Raw genomic sequence first — 15,854 nt, forward strand, 5'->3', positions numbered from 1 at the left:
CTGCGCACCTGGGACTGGGCAACCTGGGGAGGGTCTTTGCACCCCGGTGCCACATATGCTTAAGACATCCCTGGCCACAGACCACCTGAGTGATGCTCTGGACCACAGTGGGATGGTGGGGTGGGGGTGGGGAGTTCGTCCTTTGTGTCAAATGTGCCAAAAAAATCCTTTCCCCTAAAGCGCACTCAAACACACATGACTTGCATGTGCCAGGATTCAAATATCTGTTTGTTTTTTTAAAAATATTTTTTATTAAATGATTTTTTGTTACAAAAAACATTACAACCATACCACCACAAAATATAATTGAGAAATAAAAATTACATACATCAATATTTTGTTTGTTATTTGTTATTTACCATCTTATTTCCTCCCAAACATTCCATACAAAACACACACCCGTACACGCACGCGCGCACACACAAAAATAGTGATAATAGTGAAAATAAATATTTCCCCCCCCCTTTTATCTTACAAAATATTTTCTTCAGTTTTGACTTCCTGTCAAGTCCCTTCGCATATAGTTTATCTTACTGTACTGAAAACAATAAACCTTTCTATATAGATTTTCTAATACATTCAGAAAACGTAATAAATCCTTAATTGTTGTCCACCTCCTTTTACTTCCTTTGTCACTTGAACGCTAGCACAGGGTCAAAATTATTATTGCCTTTTTGGACATATCTTCTATAACCATCCCATTTCCCCGCAAATTTTTGCTTTGAGTTTCCTCTGAGTTTGCTAGTCAATTGAGCCATCTCCACAAATCAGGACTGAAATATCTAGAAAGCAACACCAACCCACCTAGAGCAGAAATTTAAAGCCGGTTCTTTACAGTGAAAGTGACGTTTTTATGAGATGAGAAATGGGACAGGAAGAAAAATTATTATTCTATATTTATTTACATCTGTCGTTTCCCCCCTGGATGGGAATAAGATGACCCCTGAAAAAAAGGAACGAGGAAGACACACTTATTAAGCGCTGCGTGGGCAGAATGGAAAACTGCGTGAGCAACATTTGCAAAACTGGTAGCGAAAAACAGAATAGGTGAAAGGAGTTGAACAGAAAGGGAAATTGGACAGGCTGGGAGAAGGACAAAGACTGATACCAATTACGATGAAAAGGCAATTCAGTTGTTGGCATCCGTCTGTCTCAGGAGATGATAGGGCATATTCTAAGAAATGGGACGGAGAGAGGGAGGTTTGTCCGAGATGTAATTGCAGGGAAATTGGAAAGAAGAATATGCAGTTGCATGAAGCAAGTTGGGAAATGGCGATAAAGTGTGGATACAGGCAGCTGCCTACGGATTAAAATGCACAAGACCAAAATAATGAGGGAGAGGCGGGCAGAGCAATCCTAATTACAGTGGTGCCTCGCAAGACGAAATTAATTCGTTCCGCAAGTTTTTTCTTCTTGCGAGTTTTTCGTCTTGTGAAGCACGGTTTCCCATAGGAATGCATTGAAAATCAATCAATGCGTTCCTATGGAGACCGTCCGGGGACAGAGGTGAAGCGCCGCGCGCCTTCCCCTCTGTCCCCGGACCTGTTTTAAAGCAAGGGAAGGGGCAGCGGGGAGAATCGCTTCTCCCCGTTGCCGCCCCTTGTTTCAAAAGGGGTCCGGAGAGAGAGGAACAATTGCTGTAACGTAAATGTAGGGGATTGGGCCTGGGGTCTAATGCTTCTCTTCAAATATTTCCACTCCAGATCTCTGTAACCAAGAATTAGTTCCTGAGGCTGATTTCCTCCTCTTCCCTCCTAGTTCCTTTTCCTTTTGTGTTGCGTCTCTTATGCTGCAAACCTCAAGTCAGAGTCTGTCCTCTCATTAATACTTGAAAGCCTCTCTGGGAGCCTTTTTTGGCTGAAGGGTGGAATAAAGGCCTAATAATAACAACAACAATAATAATTGTTGTTCTCTGTTTGCAGGCGCAGAAAGGAGAGAAGGCAAGTATTATAACCTGATCAGGGTTTTTTGGGTTGTGGGTTTTTTTTGTTCTGGGTTCACAAGGTTTGGAAACACCAGAGGCTAAACAGATAACCTGTTTACAGAATGCAGATTATGAATTAAGACTCTGGACTAGAAACATTTAGGATACTGTAACTGTAACATTAGTTATGAGATCACCCAGCTGTTCTTAAACTGATCTGGGGAAACGAGCGCTCCTAAATACCTAAATAAATAAATAAATAAATAATATTTTTTTTATTTATACCCCGCTCTTCCCGGTTCAAAAACCAGGCCAACAACAAATTTAAAACACTTAATTGTAAAAGCAGCATAAAACACAGTATAGAAACATCAATAACAATAAAATTCAAAGTTCAGAAATCAATTTAGGGGAAGTCCATCTAATAAGCATTAGATAATCCCCAGGGCTAGCTGGCTGAATTGGTCCTACTTGGGCCAGTGAGGAGGCCAGGGGAGAATTAGCTGTGGGGTCTCAGAGCGGGTGATCTTCATAAAAGGGGAGGGGGAGGGAAGAGAAGGGAAATAAAAGATCAGGCTGAATTCAAATTAAAGGCCAGGCGGAATAGCTCTGTCTTACAGGCCCGGCAAAAGGAGGTTAAATCCTGAAGGGCCCTAGACTCATGAGACAGAGCATTCCACCAGGTCGGAGCCATCACTGAGAAGGCCCTGGCCCTGGTGGAGGATAGTCTGACTTCCTTAGGGCCTGGGACCTCTCAACTATGGTTATTCATGGACCTTAAGGTCCTCTGCGGGGCAGACCAGGAGAGGCAGTAAATACGAGGGCCCTAGGCAACAACAACTTCAAATGAGCCAGAGCCTGCCCTATGTGCCGAAGAGGCAAGCAGCTTTTCCGCACAATAAATTACGTACTGCTGAAACGGAAATGTGGCTTGCCTCTTCAGCAATGCAAGAGGCTGCAATGGAAACCCCAGACAGTTAAAAGGATGGTGACTGGAATCCAGCTGGAGGGAAGAATCAGGTTCCATTGTGAAAAGCATTTAGGCAAAGGGTTGTGTCGCTGCTGTCAGGGGACAGGATCCCATGGGTTCCTTTAAAGCTGATGAGACAGATCTCGCACCTCCTTCTGAGCAACTTCTTGCTTGGATCGAGCTGTTCCTGGTCTGACAGCCTGTGCTTCCAACTGAATTGCCCACAGGCCACCTGCTCTGAAAGGCTGGTGCCGCAGAACTAATTCCTCCCATAAAAATGCCCTCGGTTCCTATGACTAAACATCAGGAAGTATTTTCTGATAGTAGGAGCTGTTCTGCGGTGAAACAGTCTCCCTCGGGAGGTTGTGGTCTCTCTTCCTCTACAGTTCTACATTTCTATGAATCTATTATTTTTTTGCATATAAACTTTATTTTTTAAAAAATTGGGGTATGCATCCCTGCTTAGGGAAGTTTTTAATGACTGATGTTTTAATGTATTTTTAGCCTTCTCTTGGAAGCCGCCCATAGTGGCTGGGGAAGAAATAAATAAATAAAAATAAAAATAATATTGTTATTTTCCATCCAAAATATACATAGATAAATAAATACCGTATTTTTCGCACGATTGGACGCACCGGACCATAGGACGCGCCTAGTTTTTTTGGGGGGAAATAAAGGAAAAAAAATTTCCCTTTATTTCCCCCCCAAAAGCAGGTCAGGGAAACCGAACCAGGTCGAGGAACAGCGGGATAGTGGCGCTGCGCCTCCCTGCTGTCCCCCGAGCTTGTGGGGCTGGCTGATGTCTGCCTAGCGCGCGGGGCGCTCTGCTTCAGGGCGCCCCTCGCGCTGGGTGGCAGGCTGCTATCCGCAGCTTGGGTAGCCTTGCGGGGAACTCCTGCAAGGCTCTCCACGCAGCGGATGTGTTCCCGAAGCGCCAGGCGCTCTGCTTTCAGGGCGCCCGACGCTCCGGGAAGCAGGCTGCTATCCGCAGCGTGGGGAGCCCTGTGAGGAACTGCTGCAGGGCTCCGCACGCTGCAGATGTCTGCCCGGCGCGAGGGGCGCTCTGCTTCAGGGCGCCCCTCGCGCCGGGCGGCAGGCTGCTATCCGCAGCGTGGGGAGCCTTGCGGGGAACTCCTGCAAGGCTCTCCACGCAGCGGATGTGTTCCTGAAGTGCCGGGCGCTCTGCTTTCAGGGCGCCCGACGCTCCGGGAAGCAGGCTGCTATCCGCAGCTTGGGGAGCCTTGCGGGGAACTGCTGCAGGGCTCCCCAAGCTGCGGATGTATGCCTGGCGCGAGGGGCGCTCTGCTTTAGGGCGCCCCACCCGCCGGGCGGCAGGCTGCTATCCGCAGCTTGGGGAGCCTTGCGGGGAACTGCTGCAGGGCTCCCCACGCTGCGGATGTATGCCTGGCGTGAGGGGCGCTCTGCTTCAGGGCGCCCCACCCGCCGGGCGGCAGGCTGCTATCCGCAGCTTGGGGAGCCTTGCGGGGAACTCCTGCAAGGCTCTCCACGCAGCGGATGTGTTCCCGAAGCGCCAGGCGCTCTGCTTTCAGGGCGCCCGACGCTCCGAGAAGCAGGCTGCTATCCGCAGCCTAGACACGGCTAGCGGAGCGCTAATCCCGAAGCTTGGGGCGTGCGGAGCTCAGCGCGCCCCAAGCTTCTGGGCGCCGGCAAGGTCTCCGCTAGCCGTCGCGGGGCTCTCCCAGGGCTAGCGGAGACCTTGCCGGCACCCAGAAGCTTGGGGCGCGCCGAGCTCCGCACGCCCCAAGCTTCTGGATTAGCGCAGTGGTCCGCTAGCCCTGGGAGAGCCGGGCGACGTCGCGGGGCTCTCCCAGGGCTAGCGGAGACCTTGCCAGCACCCAGAAGCTTGGGGCGCGCTGAGCTCCGCACGCCCCAAGCTTCTGGATTAGCGCAGTGGTCCGCTAGCCCTGGGAGAGCCGGGCGACGTCGCGGGGCTCTCCCAGGGCTAGCGGAGACCTTGCCGGCACCCAGAAGCTTGGGGCGCGCTGAGCTCCGCACGCCCCAAGCTTCTGGATTAGCGCAGTGGTCCGCTAGCCCTGCGAGAGCCGGGCAACGTCGCGGGGCTCTCCCAGGGCTAGCGGAGACCTTGCCGGCCCCCAGAAGCTTGGGGCGCGCTGAGCTCCACACGCCCCAAGCTTCTGGATTAGCGCAGTGGTCCGCTAGCCCTGGGAGAGCCGCGCGACGCGGGGCTCTCCCAGGGCTAGCGGAGACCTTGCCAGCACCCAGAAGCTTGGGGCGCGCTGAGCTCCGCACGCCCCAAGCTTCTGGATTAGCGCAGTGGTCCGCTAGCCCTGGGACAGCCGCGCGACGTCGCGGGGCTCTCCCAGGGCTAGCGGAGACCTTGCCGGCACCCAGAAGCTTGGGGCGCGCTGAGCTCCGCACGCCCCAAGCTTCGGGATTAATGCAGCGCTCCGCTAGCGGTGGGAGAGCTGGGTCTCCCACTCCTAGCGGATAGCTTCCTGAAGCCTGGAGAGCGAGAGGGGTCGGTGCGCACTGACCCCTCTCGCTCTCCAGGCTTCAGCGAAAGCCTGCATTCGCTCCATAGGACGCACACACATTTTCCCTTGCTTTTTAGGAGGGAAAAAGTGCGTCCTATGGTGCGAAAAATACGGTACTTGAATGTTGGAAATAACGTAAATTTATATAAAAAAGTAAATTACTAAGACTTCCCTCTGCCCAAACGTGGTTTCTATATTTACGGCATATTAAGTAGTATCTAGATTGTATTATAATTGTATCACGAAATTAAAAGACGCCTGCTTCTTGGGAGAAAAGCAATGACAAACCTAGACAACATCTTAAAAAGCAGAGACATCACCTTGCCGACATAGTTCAAGCTATGGTTTTCCCAGTAGTGATGTACGGAAGTGAGAGCTGGACCATAAAGAAGGCTGATCACCGAAGAATTGATGCTTTTGAATTCTGGTGCTGGAGGAGACTCTTGAGAGTCCCATGGACTGCAAGAAGACCAAACCTGTCCATTCTTCAGGAAATCAGCCCTGAGTGCTCACTGGAAGGACAGATCCTGAAGCTGAGACTCCAATACTTTGGCCACCTCATGAGAAGAGAAGACTCCCTGGAAAAGACCCTGATGTTGGGAAAGATGGAGGGCACAAGGAGAAGGGGACGACAGAGGACGAGATGGTTGGACAGTGTTCTCAAAGCTGCCAGCCTGAGTTTGACCAAGCTGCGGGAGGCAGTGGAAGACAGGAGTGCCTGGCGTGCTCTGGTCCAGGGGGTCATGAAGAGTCGGAGACGACTAAACAACAACAACAAGATTGTATTTGTCCAATATATCCATATATCTGAAGAAGTGTGCATGCACATGAAAGCTTATACCAAGAGCAAACTTAGTTGGTCTCTAAGGTGCTACTGGACATATATAAAATCAACTGCGTCAGACCAACACGGCTACCTACCCGAATCTAGAACCATAACTTATGTCACTTTGCAGGAGACATTCGAAGCCTGCCAGAGACTTCAAATATTTGCAATGATCTTTTAAATATTGTCTATATTTGTATTAGGACGTGGGTGGTGCTGTGGGTAAAAGCCTCAGCGCCTAGGGCTTGTCGATCGAAAGGTCGGCGGTTCGAATCCCCGCGACGGGGTGCGCTCCCGTTGCTCGGTCCCAGCGCCTGCCAACCTAGCAGTTCGAAAGCACCCTCGGGTGCAAGTAGATAAATAGGGACCGCTTTCTAGCGGGAAGGTAAACGGCGTTTCCGTGTGCAGCTCTGGCTCGCCAGAGCAGCGATGTCACGCTGGCCACGTGACCCGGAAGTGTCTTCGGACAGCGCTGGCCCCTGGCCTCTTGAGTGAGATGGGCGCACAACCCCAGAGTCTGGCAAGACTGGCCCGTACGGGCAGGGGTACCTTTACCTTTACCTTTTATATTTGTATTACATTTTTGGTCATCGTGGTTTCTAACTTCTCCTGTTAATCTTGCCATCTCAGCATATTCAAATAATTTTGTCTGCCAATCTATTTTAGATGGCATCCTATCTCCTTCCAATATTGGGCTAGTAATGTTCCCACAGCTCTGGTTGCGTATATAAATAGCGTTCTCAATTCCTTCAATATATCTACGCTTATAATACCTACATTTCTATGAACCTATGTCTTTTCTCATTTTTCTTCCTTGCCCAGGGAGACCAAGGCCCACCTGGAGATGTGGTAAGTGATGATCCAGTAGGTTGGGGAAGGAGTTTTGTCTTTTTAAGGCCCACAAAAGAGACCTTATAGGCACAACGCACTTTCTGTTAGCACTGTGCTTGGGTCTGCTGAGATTGGGTTGAGATTCCTCTCTAGAACGGAGCTCCAGAAGAACCTAGGACTTCTGCCGCAGGGATGGAGAAGCTGAGTATCTCCAGATGTTGCTGAACCCCAGTTCCTATCAGCCTCAAACAGCATGGACAATGGTTAGGAAAGATGGGAGACCAATGGCATCTTCACAAAGCACTTACTGTTGGGTTTTTTGACTACGTGCCATTCTGTGCAGCTTCACACAGAGTCAATTAAGCATTGGCTGAAAGCCAAGGATGACTGAGCAAAGAGGAGTTATCTGCCTAGAGATATAATAATAATAATAATAATAATAATAATAATAATAATAATAATAGATTATTTGTACCCTGCCCATCTGGCTGGGTTTTCCCAGCCACTCTGGGTGGCTTCCACAAAGACCAAAAATACACTAAGATGGGGGTGGAGACACTCCTTCAGGTATACTGGGCCGAGACCATTTAGGGCTTTAAAGGTCAACACCAACACTTTGAATTGTGCTCTGAAACGTACTGGGAGCCAATTTAGGTCTTTCAAGACCGGTGTAATGTGGTCTCGGCGGCTGCCCCCAGTCACCAGTCTAGCTGCCGCATTCTGGATTAGTTGTAGTTTCCGGGTCACCTTCAAAGGTAGCCCCACGTAGAGCACATTGCAGTAGTCCAAGTGGGAGATAACCAGAGCATGCACCACTCTGGTGAGACAATCTGCGGGCAGGGAGGGTCTCATCCTGCGTACCAGATGGAGCTGGTAGACAGCTGCCCTGGATACAGAATTGACCTGCACCTCCATGGACAGCTGTGAGCCCAAAATGACTCCCAGGCTGCTCACTGGTCCTTCAGGGGCACAGTTACCCCATTCAGGACCAGGGAGTCCTCCACATCAGCTCGCCCCCTGTCCCCCAAAAGCAGTGCTTCTGTCTTGTCAGGATTCAACCTCAATCCATTAGCCACTATCCATCGTTCAACCGCCTCCAGGCACTCACACAGGACCTTCACCGCCTTCACTGGTTCTGATTTGAAAGAGAGGGAGATATGGGACCATGGAAACAGCTCTGCCATTGGTTGAGGTCTCACATGATGACTTATGACCTTACTGACAGGAGTGTGTGTTGGTCAGTGTGGAGCCTGAGAGTCGTTTGGAGTTTGTTAAGAGAGAGCTAGTTAAGATCTGTATCTGTTCATGTATATAGTAAGTTGCAGGTGAAGGTAAAGGGACCCCTGACCATTAGGTCCAGTCATGACCGACTCTGGGGTTGCGGCGCTCATCTCACTTTATTGGCCGAGGGAGCCGGCGTACAGCTTCCGAGTCATGTGGCCAGCATGACTAAGCCACTTCTGGCAAACCAGAGCAGTGCACAGAAAGGCTGTTTACCTTTCCGCCGGAGCGGTATCTATTTATCTACTTGCACTTTGCCGTGCTTTTGAACTGCTAGGTTGGCAGGAGCAGGAACTGAGCAATGGGAGCTCACCCCGTTGCGGGGATTCGAACCGCCGACCTTCTGATTGGCAAGTCCTAGGCTCTGTGGTTTAATCCACAGGGCCACCCGCGTAACTTTTAGTAACTTGTGGAGTCTGCTGTAAATAATAAACCCCTCTAAGTAACCAAGTTACTAGTAGCAGCGTCTTGTTCCTGCTTCGTCCATCCTGCCTGCAACTGATTGCTTTCTGGAACTCTGCGTATGCTCGGCTAAGGTCTGGCTAAGGTCCTGCAGCAGGACAAAGTTGCAAAACACCAATACTTACAGCCCTGCATTTTCAAATTATCTGGAAGGCCTATCAGTGCTGTTAAATATGCAGGAGAGGACATCATACACTAAATACTGGACGCGGATGGCGCTGTGTTCTAAACCACTGAGTCTCTTGGGCTTGCTGATCGGAAGGTTGGTGGTTCGAATCCCTGCAACGGGGTGAGCTCCCATTGCTCTGTCCCAGCTCCTGCCTACCTAGCAGTTTGAAAGCATGCCAGTGCAAGTAGATAAATAGGTACCGCTCTGGTGGGAAGGTAAACAGCCAGGATTTGGTTGCTTTATTAATAAGCTTGAACAACACTGGGGGGGGGGCTGCCAGGGTCCCCACCCTGTTGTAAATGCAATCAACTTCTAAAAAGCCAATGGCTTGACCTTGGGGAGCAGGGAGGAGAACGGGGAGAACAGCATCTTGAATGACACTCCTTTTCTGACTTTCCTTTCCAGAGCTTCATGGGTCTTCGCACAGGAGGGGGCTACGACCCGTTTAGTTTCACCACCAAGGGGGAAAAAGGAGAGCGGGTAAGTGAGGGAACAGGCTGGGTTTTTTGTCAACACGTGGACACACGAGTGTCGGGCCTTTTCTGCATTGGCTCCCCGTTTGTGGAATGCTCCCCTCTCCCCAGGGAGATTCACCTGGCACCTTCATTATATATTTTTAAAACATTCCTCTCCAACCAGGCCTTTGGGCTGATTAATATCCTACAGCCTTTTAAATAGATCTGTGGGAAGGGGGTGTTATTGTCTTATTGTTTTGATTTAATGATTTGCTGTGTTTTATCTTGCATTCTATTCTGCAAACTGCCCTGAGATGTTTTGCCATTGAACTGTAAATGTAAGAGTGTAGCCTTATTAGACTTTACCGATTGGTAGGGTGAGCATTGCTCCCAGAACAGGGAGGAAGGAGTCAAATGACATCAAGGTTTGCTTCAGATAAAGAGTTTATTCTGCTCTGTGCGTCATTGTGGTCAGGATGTAAGATAAGACCCAGATGTGTCATCCCTGCTCCACTTTGGAACTGGCAAGGCCATTCCTTAGGCGTCACAGACTGATAAAGGAGAGCTTTGTTTATACAGCTGTGTTCTTGTTATACATTTGCTCAAGAGCTCAAGTTAATGATTTTTAGCTAATGCACCCTTGGAGAAAGAAAAATGGGATTTTGGGGCCCGTTTCAGACTGACTGCACAGTCAGATTTTAGAATGGGAAACCCATTCCTTCAACAGCGTCCTTCAAAATGCTTCCAGCAGCAGCACACGTTTTTCCTAAGAGACTCCCTTCCATCTCAACTCTGCTGTTTCCCCCTGATATTTAGGGACTTCCTGGGAAAGATGGGATTCCTGGATTGCCTGGCAGGCCTGGACGAACTGGTCCCCCTGGTTCCCCTGGACTCATGGTAGATATTTGGGTCTGAACTGAAAGCGTCTTCGAAAGGTTTGCCTTATTGTGTCCAGTCTTTGTAACACCCACTATTCTTTCTCTCTGTTGATTGACAGGGTCTCCCTGGCATTCAAGGAGATCATGTAAGTTGGTCGTATGACCCCTTTTCCCAACCAGTGTCCTGCCCTCCCAATTTTTTAAAACGAACAAACAAGTCCTTTGGGTGGGCATTTACAGGTTTACTGCAAATTTGTACGGTCTTTTTGCATGTGACAGTTGAGCACCTCTGATTGAGTTAAACTCAGTTAAGCTGTGTTGTTTTATGCTTGCTTATGGTGGAACCTCTGGCGATGCTTGGCCAGACGGGAATGCTTGGGGAGCATCAATACAGGATGCTTGCAGTCTGGTTTCTCTGAGGGAAGGAAACAACGTCTGGTTTTGTTTGCTGTTGAAACCAAAAGGAGATACAGTGATACCTCGGTTGAAGAACAGTCCTGTTTATGAATGATTTGGTTTACGAACGCCGCAAAACCGGAAGAAGTAGTGTGCAAACTTTACCACAGTCTATGAACAGAAGCCGAACGGTGGAAGGGCACCGGTGGCGGGAGGCCTCATTAGGGTAAGCACGCCTCGGTTTAAGAACTGTTTTGGTTTAAGAACGGGCTTCCGGAATGGATTAAGTTCGTAAACCGAGGTACCACTGTATGTGGAAGACAGGCTGAAGGCTGAGTAGAGGTCCCAGGAAGTAGGGAACTTATGGGGAAAGAAATTAGGGTTGGCCTTATTGTTAAGCAGAGTGAGGTGATGATGCAGATGGTGGTCTTTCAGAGCTGTACACTTCTGTTGGAGAAGCCATCTTGAAGTAAGATTCATATGCCATCTAGTCAGCTTCTATGCATGGAATGGAGTTAAAGGCCCCATCTTGCCCTCGCCTCAGGCAGTGCATGAGATCTCTTGGTGCCTTCCGGTTCTCTGTTTCTGCAGGAACCTAAACCTCCATCCTTTGCTTGGTGTTCTAGGGGCCTCCGGGATACCCAGGACCTCCAGGACCAAAAGGAGATAGAGTAAGTTTTCTGTATGCCTTTTAAATCCTAATGACACCATTGATGTGTGTGTGACTGTGCGAACCATCTTTCTCCACATGAACCTGCCTGGACCTTAAGATCATCATCTCAGGCCCTTCTCCATGTGCCATCTCCAAGTGTGGGACCAAAGGGTGGGGAACCGGCCTTTCTGTAGTAGTTGTTGCTGGTATCTTGAGAGACAATGGGGCCTACCTCCAGGGTTGAAGCAAAACCGCTGTGTTAGCAGCACCGATGTGACTTCCCTAAGGTGCAAGTTCTCGTGTCATTTCAGAAAATGCAGATCAGGGCTGAATCTAGGCATATATACAAAACGCTGTGAAAATGCATTTTTTATTTTTAAAAAAACGTTTAAAAATATATATTGAATTTCCCATAAGCTCACTATCACCCTCTAGTGTCACATATGTATAATTCACTTAAAACGTTATACAGTGGTAACTTGGTTCCCGAACGGCTTAATCAATGAACAAAAAGGTTCCTCAGCGCCTCAAACCTGGAAGTAAGTTTTTTTATATATTTTTATGGTTAGAAATTATGATATATGTAAACTGCTAAAGATGAGGTAAAATGAAAATCTGATGGGGGGACTTGGGGAAGCCCACTTAACAATGCTGAGAAAAAATAAGTATAAGACAAGAATCTGTTTCTATTGTTTTTCTGTCTGTGTTGTTTATTTGTGTTATAAAATGAATAACTTTTTGGAAAACAAGAACAACAAACAAACCCGGAAGTTTTGGCTGTCAGAATTGTTTCTGGGGCCAATCAGCCAATCGAACATTTGGAAACCGAATGGACTTTCAGAACAGATTGAGTTCGAGAACCAGGGTATCACTGTATTTGCAGTCATAGGTAGTTTCGCCTTAAAAGGTGAACTAGTTCAAATTTGTTCCCTTTTTTGTCATCTGGGGTTTCTTTGGCATTTCCCCATGGAAATAGACCTGCGATCTGCCTGATTAAAAAGGTAAAGGGACCCCTGACCATTAGGTCCAGTCGTGGCCGACTCTGGGGTTGTGGCGCTCATATCGCTTTACTGGCCGAGGGAGCTGGCGTACAGCTTCCGGGTCATGTGGCCAGCATGACTAAGCCTCTTCTGGCACATGGAAACACCATTTACCTTCCCGCCAGAGCAGTACCTATTTATCTACTTGCACTTTGACGTGCTTTCGAACTGCTAGGTTGGCAGGAGCAGGGACTGAGCAACGGGAGCTCACCCCGTTGCGGGGATTCGAACCACCGACCTTCTGATCAGCAAGTCCTAGGCTTTAGTGGCTTAACCCAGAGCGCCACCCACGTCTGCCTGATTAGCAGCATGTAAATACAGCATCTCTTCTTCTGCAGGGGGAATCGGGATATGTGCTAGGAGGCATGGACGTCATTCCAGGGCAAAACGGATTACCTGGACCACCTGTAAGTAGGAGCAAAATATTTTGTCCTCCTTAATATTTCTATCACTTGACCCTTCTCCCCAATACAGCCTGTTTCCTCTAGAGGCTGGACATGGCTTTGCCCAGACTCTGAATTCAACATAGTTTACTGAACTCCTCTCTCTCCTCCCTCTGACTCTGAGCCCCAGGGGAGTTTATTGCTTCCATCCCTTGCTGGTGGGTCCAATGCCTCGAGTATGGGATGAGAAGAGGCTGTCGGGAACAGCATGGGTGGTGATGAGGAGCCTCATAGTGCAACGGAGGCTGTGTTGCTGTCGGGTGGTTGCCAAGAGCAGGTCAGAAATAACTCACGCGGGATCCGTGAACTCTTTAGTCAAAGGAACAAACTGCTCAGGAGGCCAGGCATCCAGTTAGCCCAGCAATTCCTCCCAATAGATCTTGCCCCAGTGAGGCCTTCCCATGGTTGCCTTAGTCTCCTCCTCTCCTGGGTCCTTCCCAAGCAATCTGAGACTTCGCCGCCTTGTCTGTCTCTGCCTTGCCCTCTTCATACCTCTCCTGATCCTGGGAGACCAGGGAGGAAGAGAGCTTGTCGCAGCAGGAGGGGGAGTCCTCCCTGGCTTTTTCAGCAGCCTGCCTCCTCTCTGCCTCTTGACCCCCCTCGCCTCCAGCCTCCACTTCTGCCTTGGAGTCTGAACTGCTCTCTGCCACAGACTCTGCCCGCTCCCTAAACCCTGTTGCCTCTTCAGTTTCCAACACCTCCTCCTCCCAGTCTGCTCCCCCTTCTCCCTCTGACCACCCATTGTTGTCCCAACAATTCCCAGGTTCTGAGCCTTCTTCCCTTGGGGGTTCCCCAGCTGTTCCCCAGCTGTTATCCTCTGCACCCATGACAGTTGTTTAGATGTTTGGGTTTAACCATTTCAGGGTTACAAGGGGCAGCCAGGAGTTCCCGGAGTGCCAGGACCACCGGGTTTGCCTGGACTCCCCGGACCGCAGGGACCACCTGGATTGTCAGTCAAGGTGTGTATGGGTCTGCAAGCAGGCAAAGGGACGAGATGGTGGGACAGTGTTCTCGAAGCTACAAACATGAGTTTGACCAAATTGCGGGAGGCAGTGGAAGACAGGAGTGCCTGGCATGCTCTGATCCATGGGGTCACGAAGAATCGGACGCGACTAAACGACTAAACAACAACAATATGGCTCAGGACCGCAATACCTCCAGGACCCCCTCTTTCCATATGAACCAACCCAGACCCTGAGATCATCTTCTGAGGCCCTCCTTTGTGTGCCTCCTCCTCAAGAGGTTCGGAGGGTGGCAGCCTGAGAACAGGGCCTTCTCTGCAGTGGCTCCCTGTCTGTGGAATGCTCTCCCCAGGGAAGTTTGCCTGGCACCGTCATTATACAGATTTAGGTGCCAGGCAAATCCATTCCTTTTTAACCAGGCCTTTGGCTGATCCAGTTAACACCCTATGCCCTTTTAAAATGTGTTTTTCGTGGTGGTTGTGGGCAGCTATTGGGTGGTTGTTTTTATTTTATTAATACAACAACCTCCTTTCTCTCTGTTCTAGGGTGAGCCAGGAGACCCTGGGGTCAGGGTAAGTGCAGGGTTGTTTTACCACCCATTCAAGCTATGCTGTCATGAGAACGTTAGTAGAGCCCGGCTGGTGGAGCAACCAAAATAATCATAGAGTCACAAGGGTCTCTGAGAGTCATTGAGTCTAACCCCCTGCAATACAAGAATCTCAGCACACGGTCTCCCATCCAGTTTGAAACCATACCAGACACTGCTTAGCTTTGCAAATGTGCCAGCTGTTTTATTGCTGCGCCACGTGGAGGTCCAGCATCCTGTTCTCGCAGCGGCCAACCAGAAGAAGAAGAGTTTGGATTTGATATCCCGCTTTATCACTACCCTAAGGAGTCTCAAAGCGGCCAACACTCTCCTTTCCCTTCCTCCACTACAACAAACACTCTGTGAAGTGAGTGGGGCTGAGAGACTTCAGAGAAGTGTGACTGGCCCAAGGTCACCCAGCAGCTGCATGTGGAGGAGCGGGGAAGCGAACCCGGTTCACCAGATTACGAGTCCACCGCTCTTAACCACTACACCACACTGGCTCAAACGGGAAACCCACGAGCAGGAACTGAGTGCAACAGTGCTCTTCCCACTGGGATATTTGGTTGACCCCTTTGAGAACAGGATTGCTGGACCAGATGGGTCTCCCTCGGTCCGACCTCTTCTTTCCTTCTTAAGTCACGATTCTAAAAATCAGCGCTGTGGTACCCTCAAGCAATCCTCAGCTCAGATCCTGTGAGAGACCCGCCGTGCAACTGAGGCAACAAAATGGTTCTTTGTTCCCCACAGGGACCTCGAGGGAAGAGCGGCGTCAAGGGAGAGAAAGGAGAAGTCGGAGAGTTGGTGAGTATGACCTTTCAGGGTATGTTCAGACGATGGGAATTTTGCGATTGTTTTCTAGATGATAATGCCAGCGCTTCTGCCCCGTTTTCCGATGTTTCTTTCACCTTGCAGTACCAGTCATGTGTTGGAACCACAGGTTTTTTTACCGCTATACCAGCAGGTTGTGCTAAATTTCATTCGCACCAGTGGTCCTGGTGTGGCACAAACAACAACGATGCTCCTCCCTTTCTGTACATGTTGCTTCTGCCCCGCCCCCTGAAAACAGCAAGAAAGAACCGTATGCCCCAAATTTCGTCACCTGCAATTTTCCAGGTTGAGGGAGCTGCAAACACCCTCCCCCCAGATTCTAACAACACGGAAACAAGCATTAAACGTGCTGTATTGTTAGCTTCCCAGATGTGGCTTTTGTGTTGTGTGAAAGCTCTGGTCCCAATGGGAAAATTCATGGGAAAATAATTGGAAATTCACAAATTGTTATGCTTTAAGAGAGAATTTTCTAAAAATGCACCACCGATGGTACTTAACACCTTGGAAACTCTCAAAGATGTACAAAGGGGTCCCAAGTAATTGTTGGAGATGCGGAGACAAATCGGGTACTCTCTATCACATGTGGTGGCTATGTAATAAAATCCAGGTATTTTGGGAGAGCTTCCATTCAG

The 15,854-nt window shown here is 49.4% G+C and overlaps 1 protein-coding gene across 1 annotated transcript in view; it reads left to right on the forward strand.

Moving 5' to 3' along the window:
- Nucleotides 1-15,854, forward strand: part of LOC309379803 (uncharacterized protein) — a 206,376-nt gene that overhangs the window by 65,012 nt on the left and 125,510 nt on the right. Inside the window, exons 23-31 of the mRNA XM_081929256.1 lie at nt 7,059-7,085; nt 9,385-9,459; nt 10,251-10,331; nt 10,432-10,458; nt 11,335-11,379; nt 12,739-12,807; nt 13,707-13,802; nt 14,351-14,377; nt 15,142-15,195. Coding sequence (XP_081785382.1) covers nt 7,059-7,085; nt 9,385-9,459; nt 10,251-10,331; nt 10,432-10,458; nt 11,335-11,379; nt 12,739-12,807; nt 13,707-13,802; nt 14,351-14,377; nt 15,142-15,195 — 501 coding nt within the window. The remainder of the gene's footprint in view (nt 1-7,058; nt 7,086-9,384; nt 9,460-10,250; nt 10,332-10,431; nt 10,459-11,334; nt 11,380-12,738; nt 12,808-13,706; nt 13,803-14,350; nt 14,378-15,141; nt 15,196-15,854) is intronic.

This window comes from Podarcis melisellensis (genome assembly GCF_964234715.1).
Source record: "Podarcis melisellensis genome assembly, chromosome: 10".
In the NCBI taxonomy this organism is placed as follows: Eukaryota; Metazoa; Chordata; class Lepidosauria; order Squamata; family Lacertidae; genus Podarcis; species Podarcis melisellensis.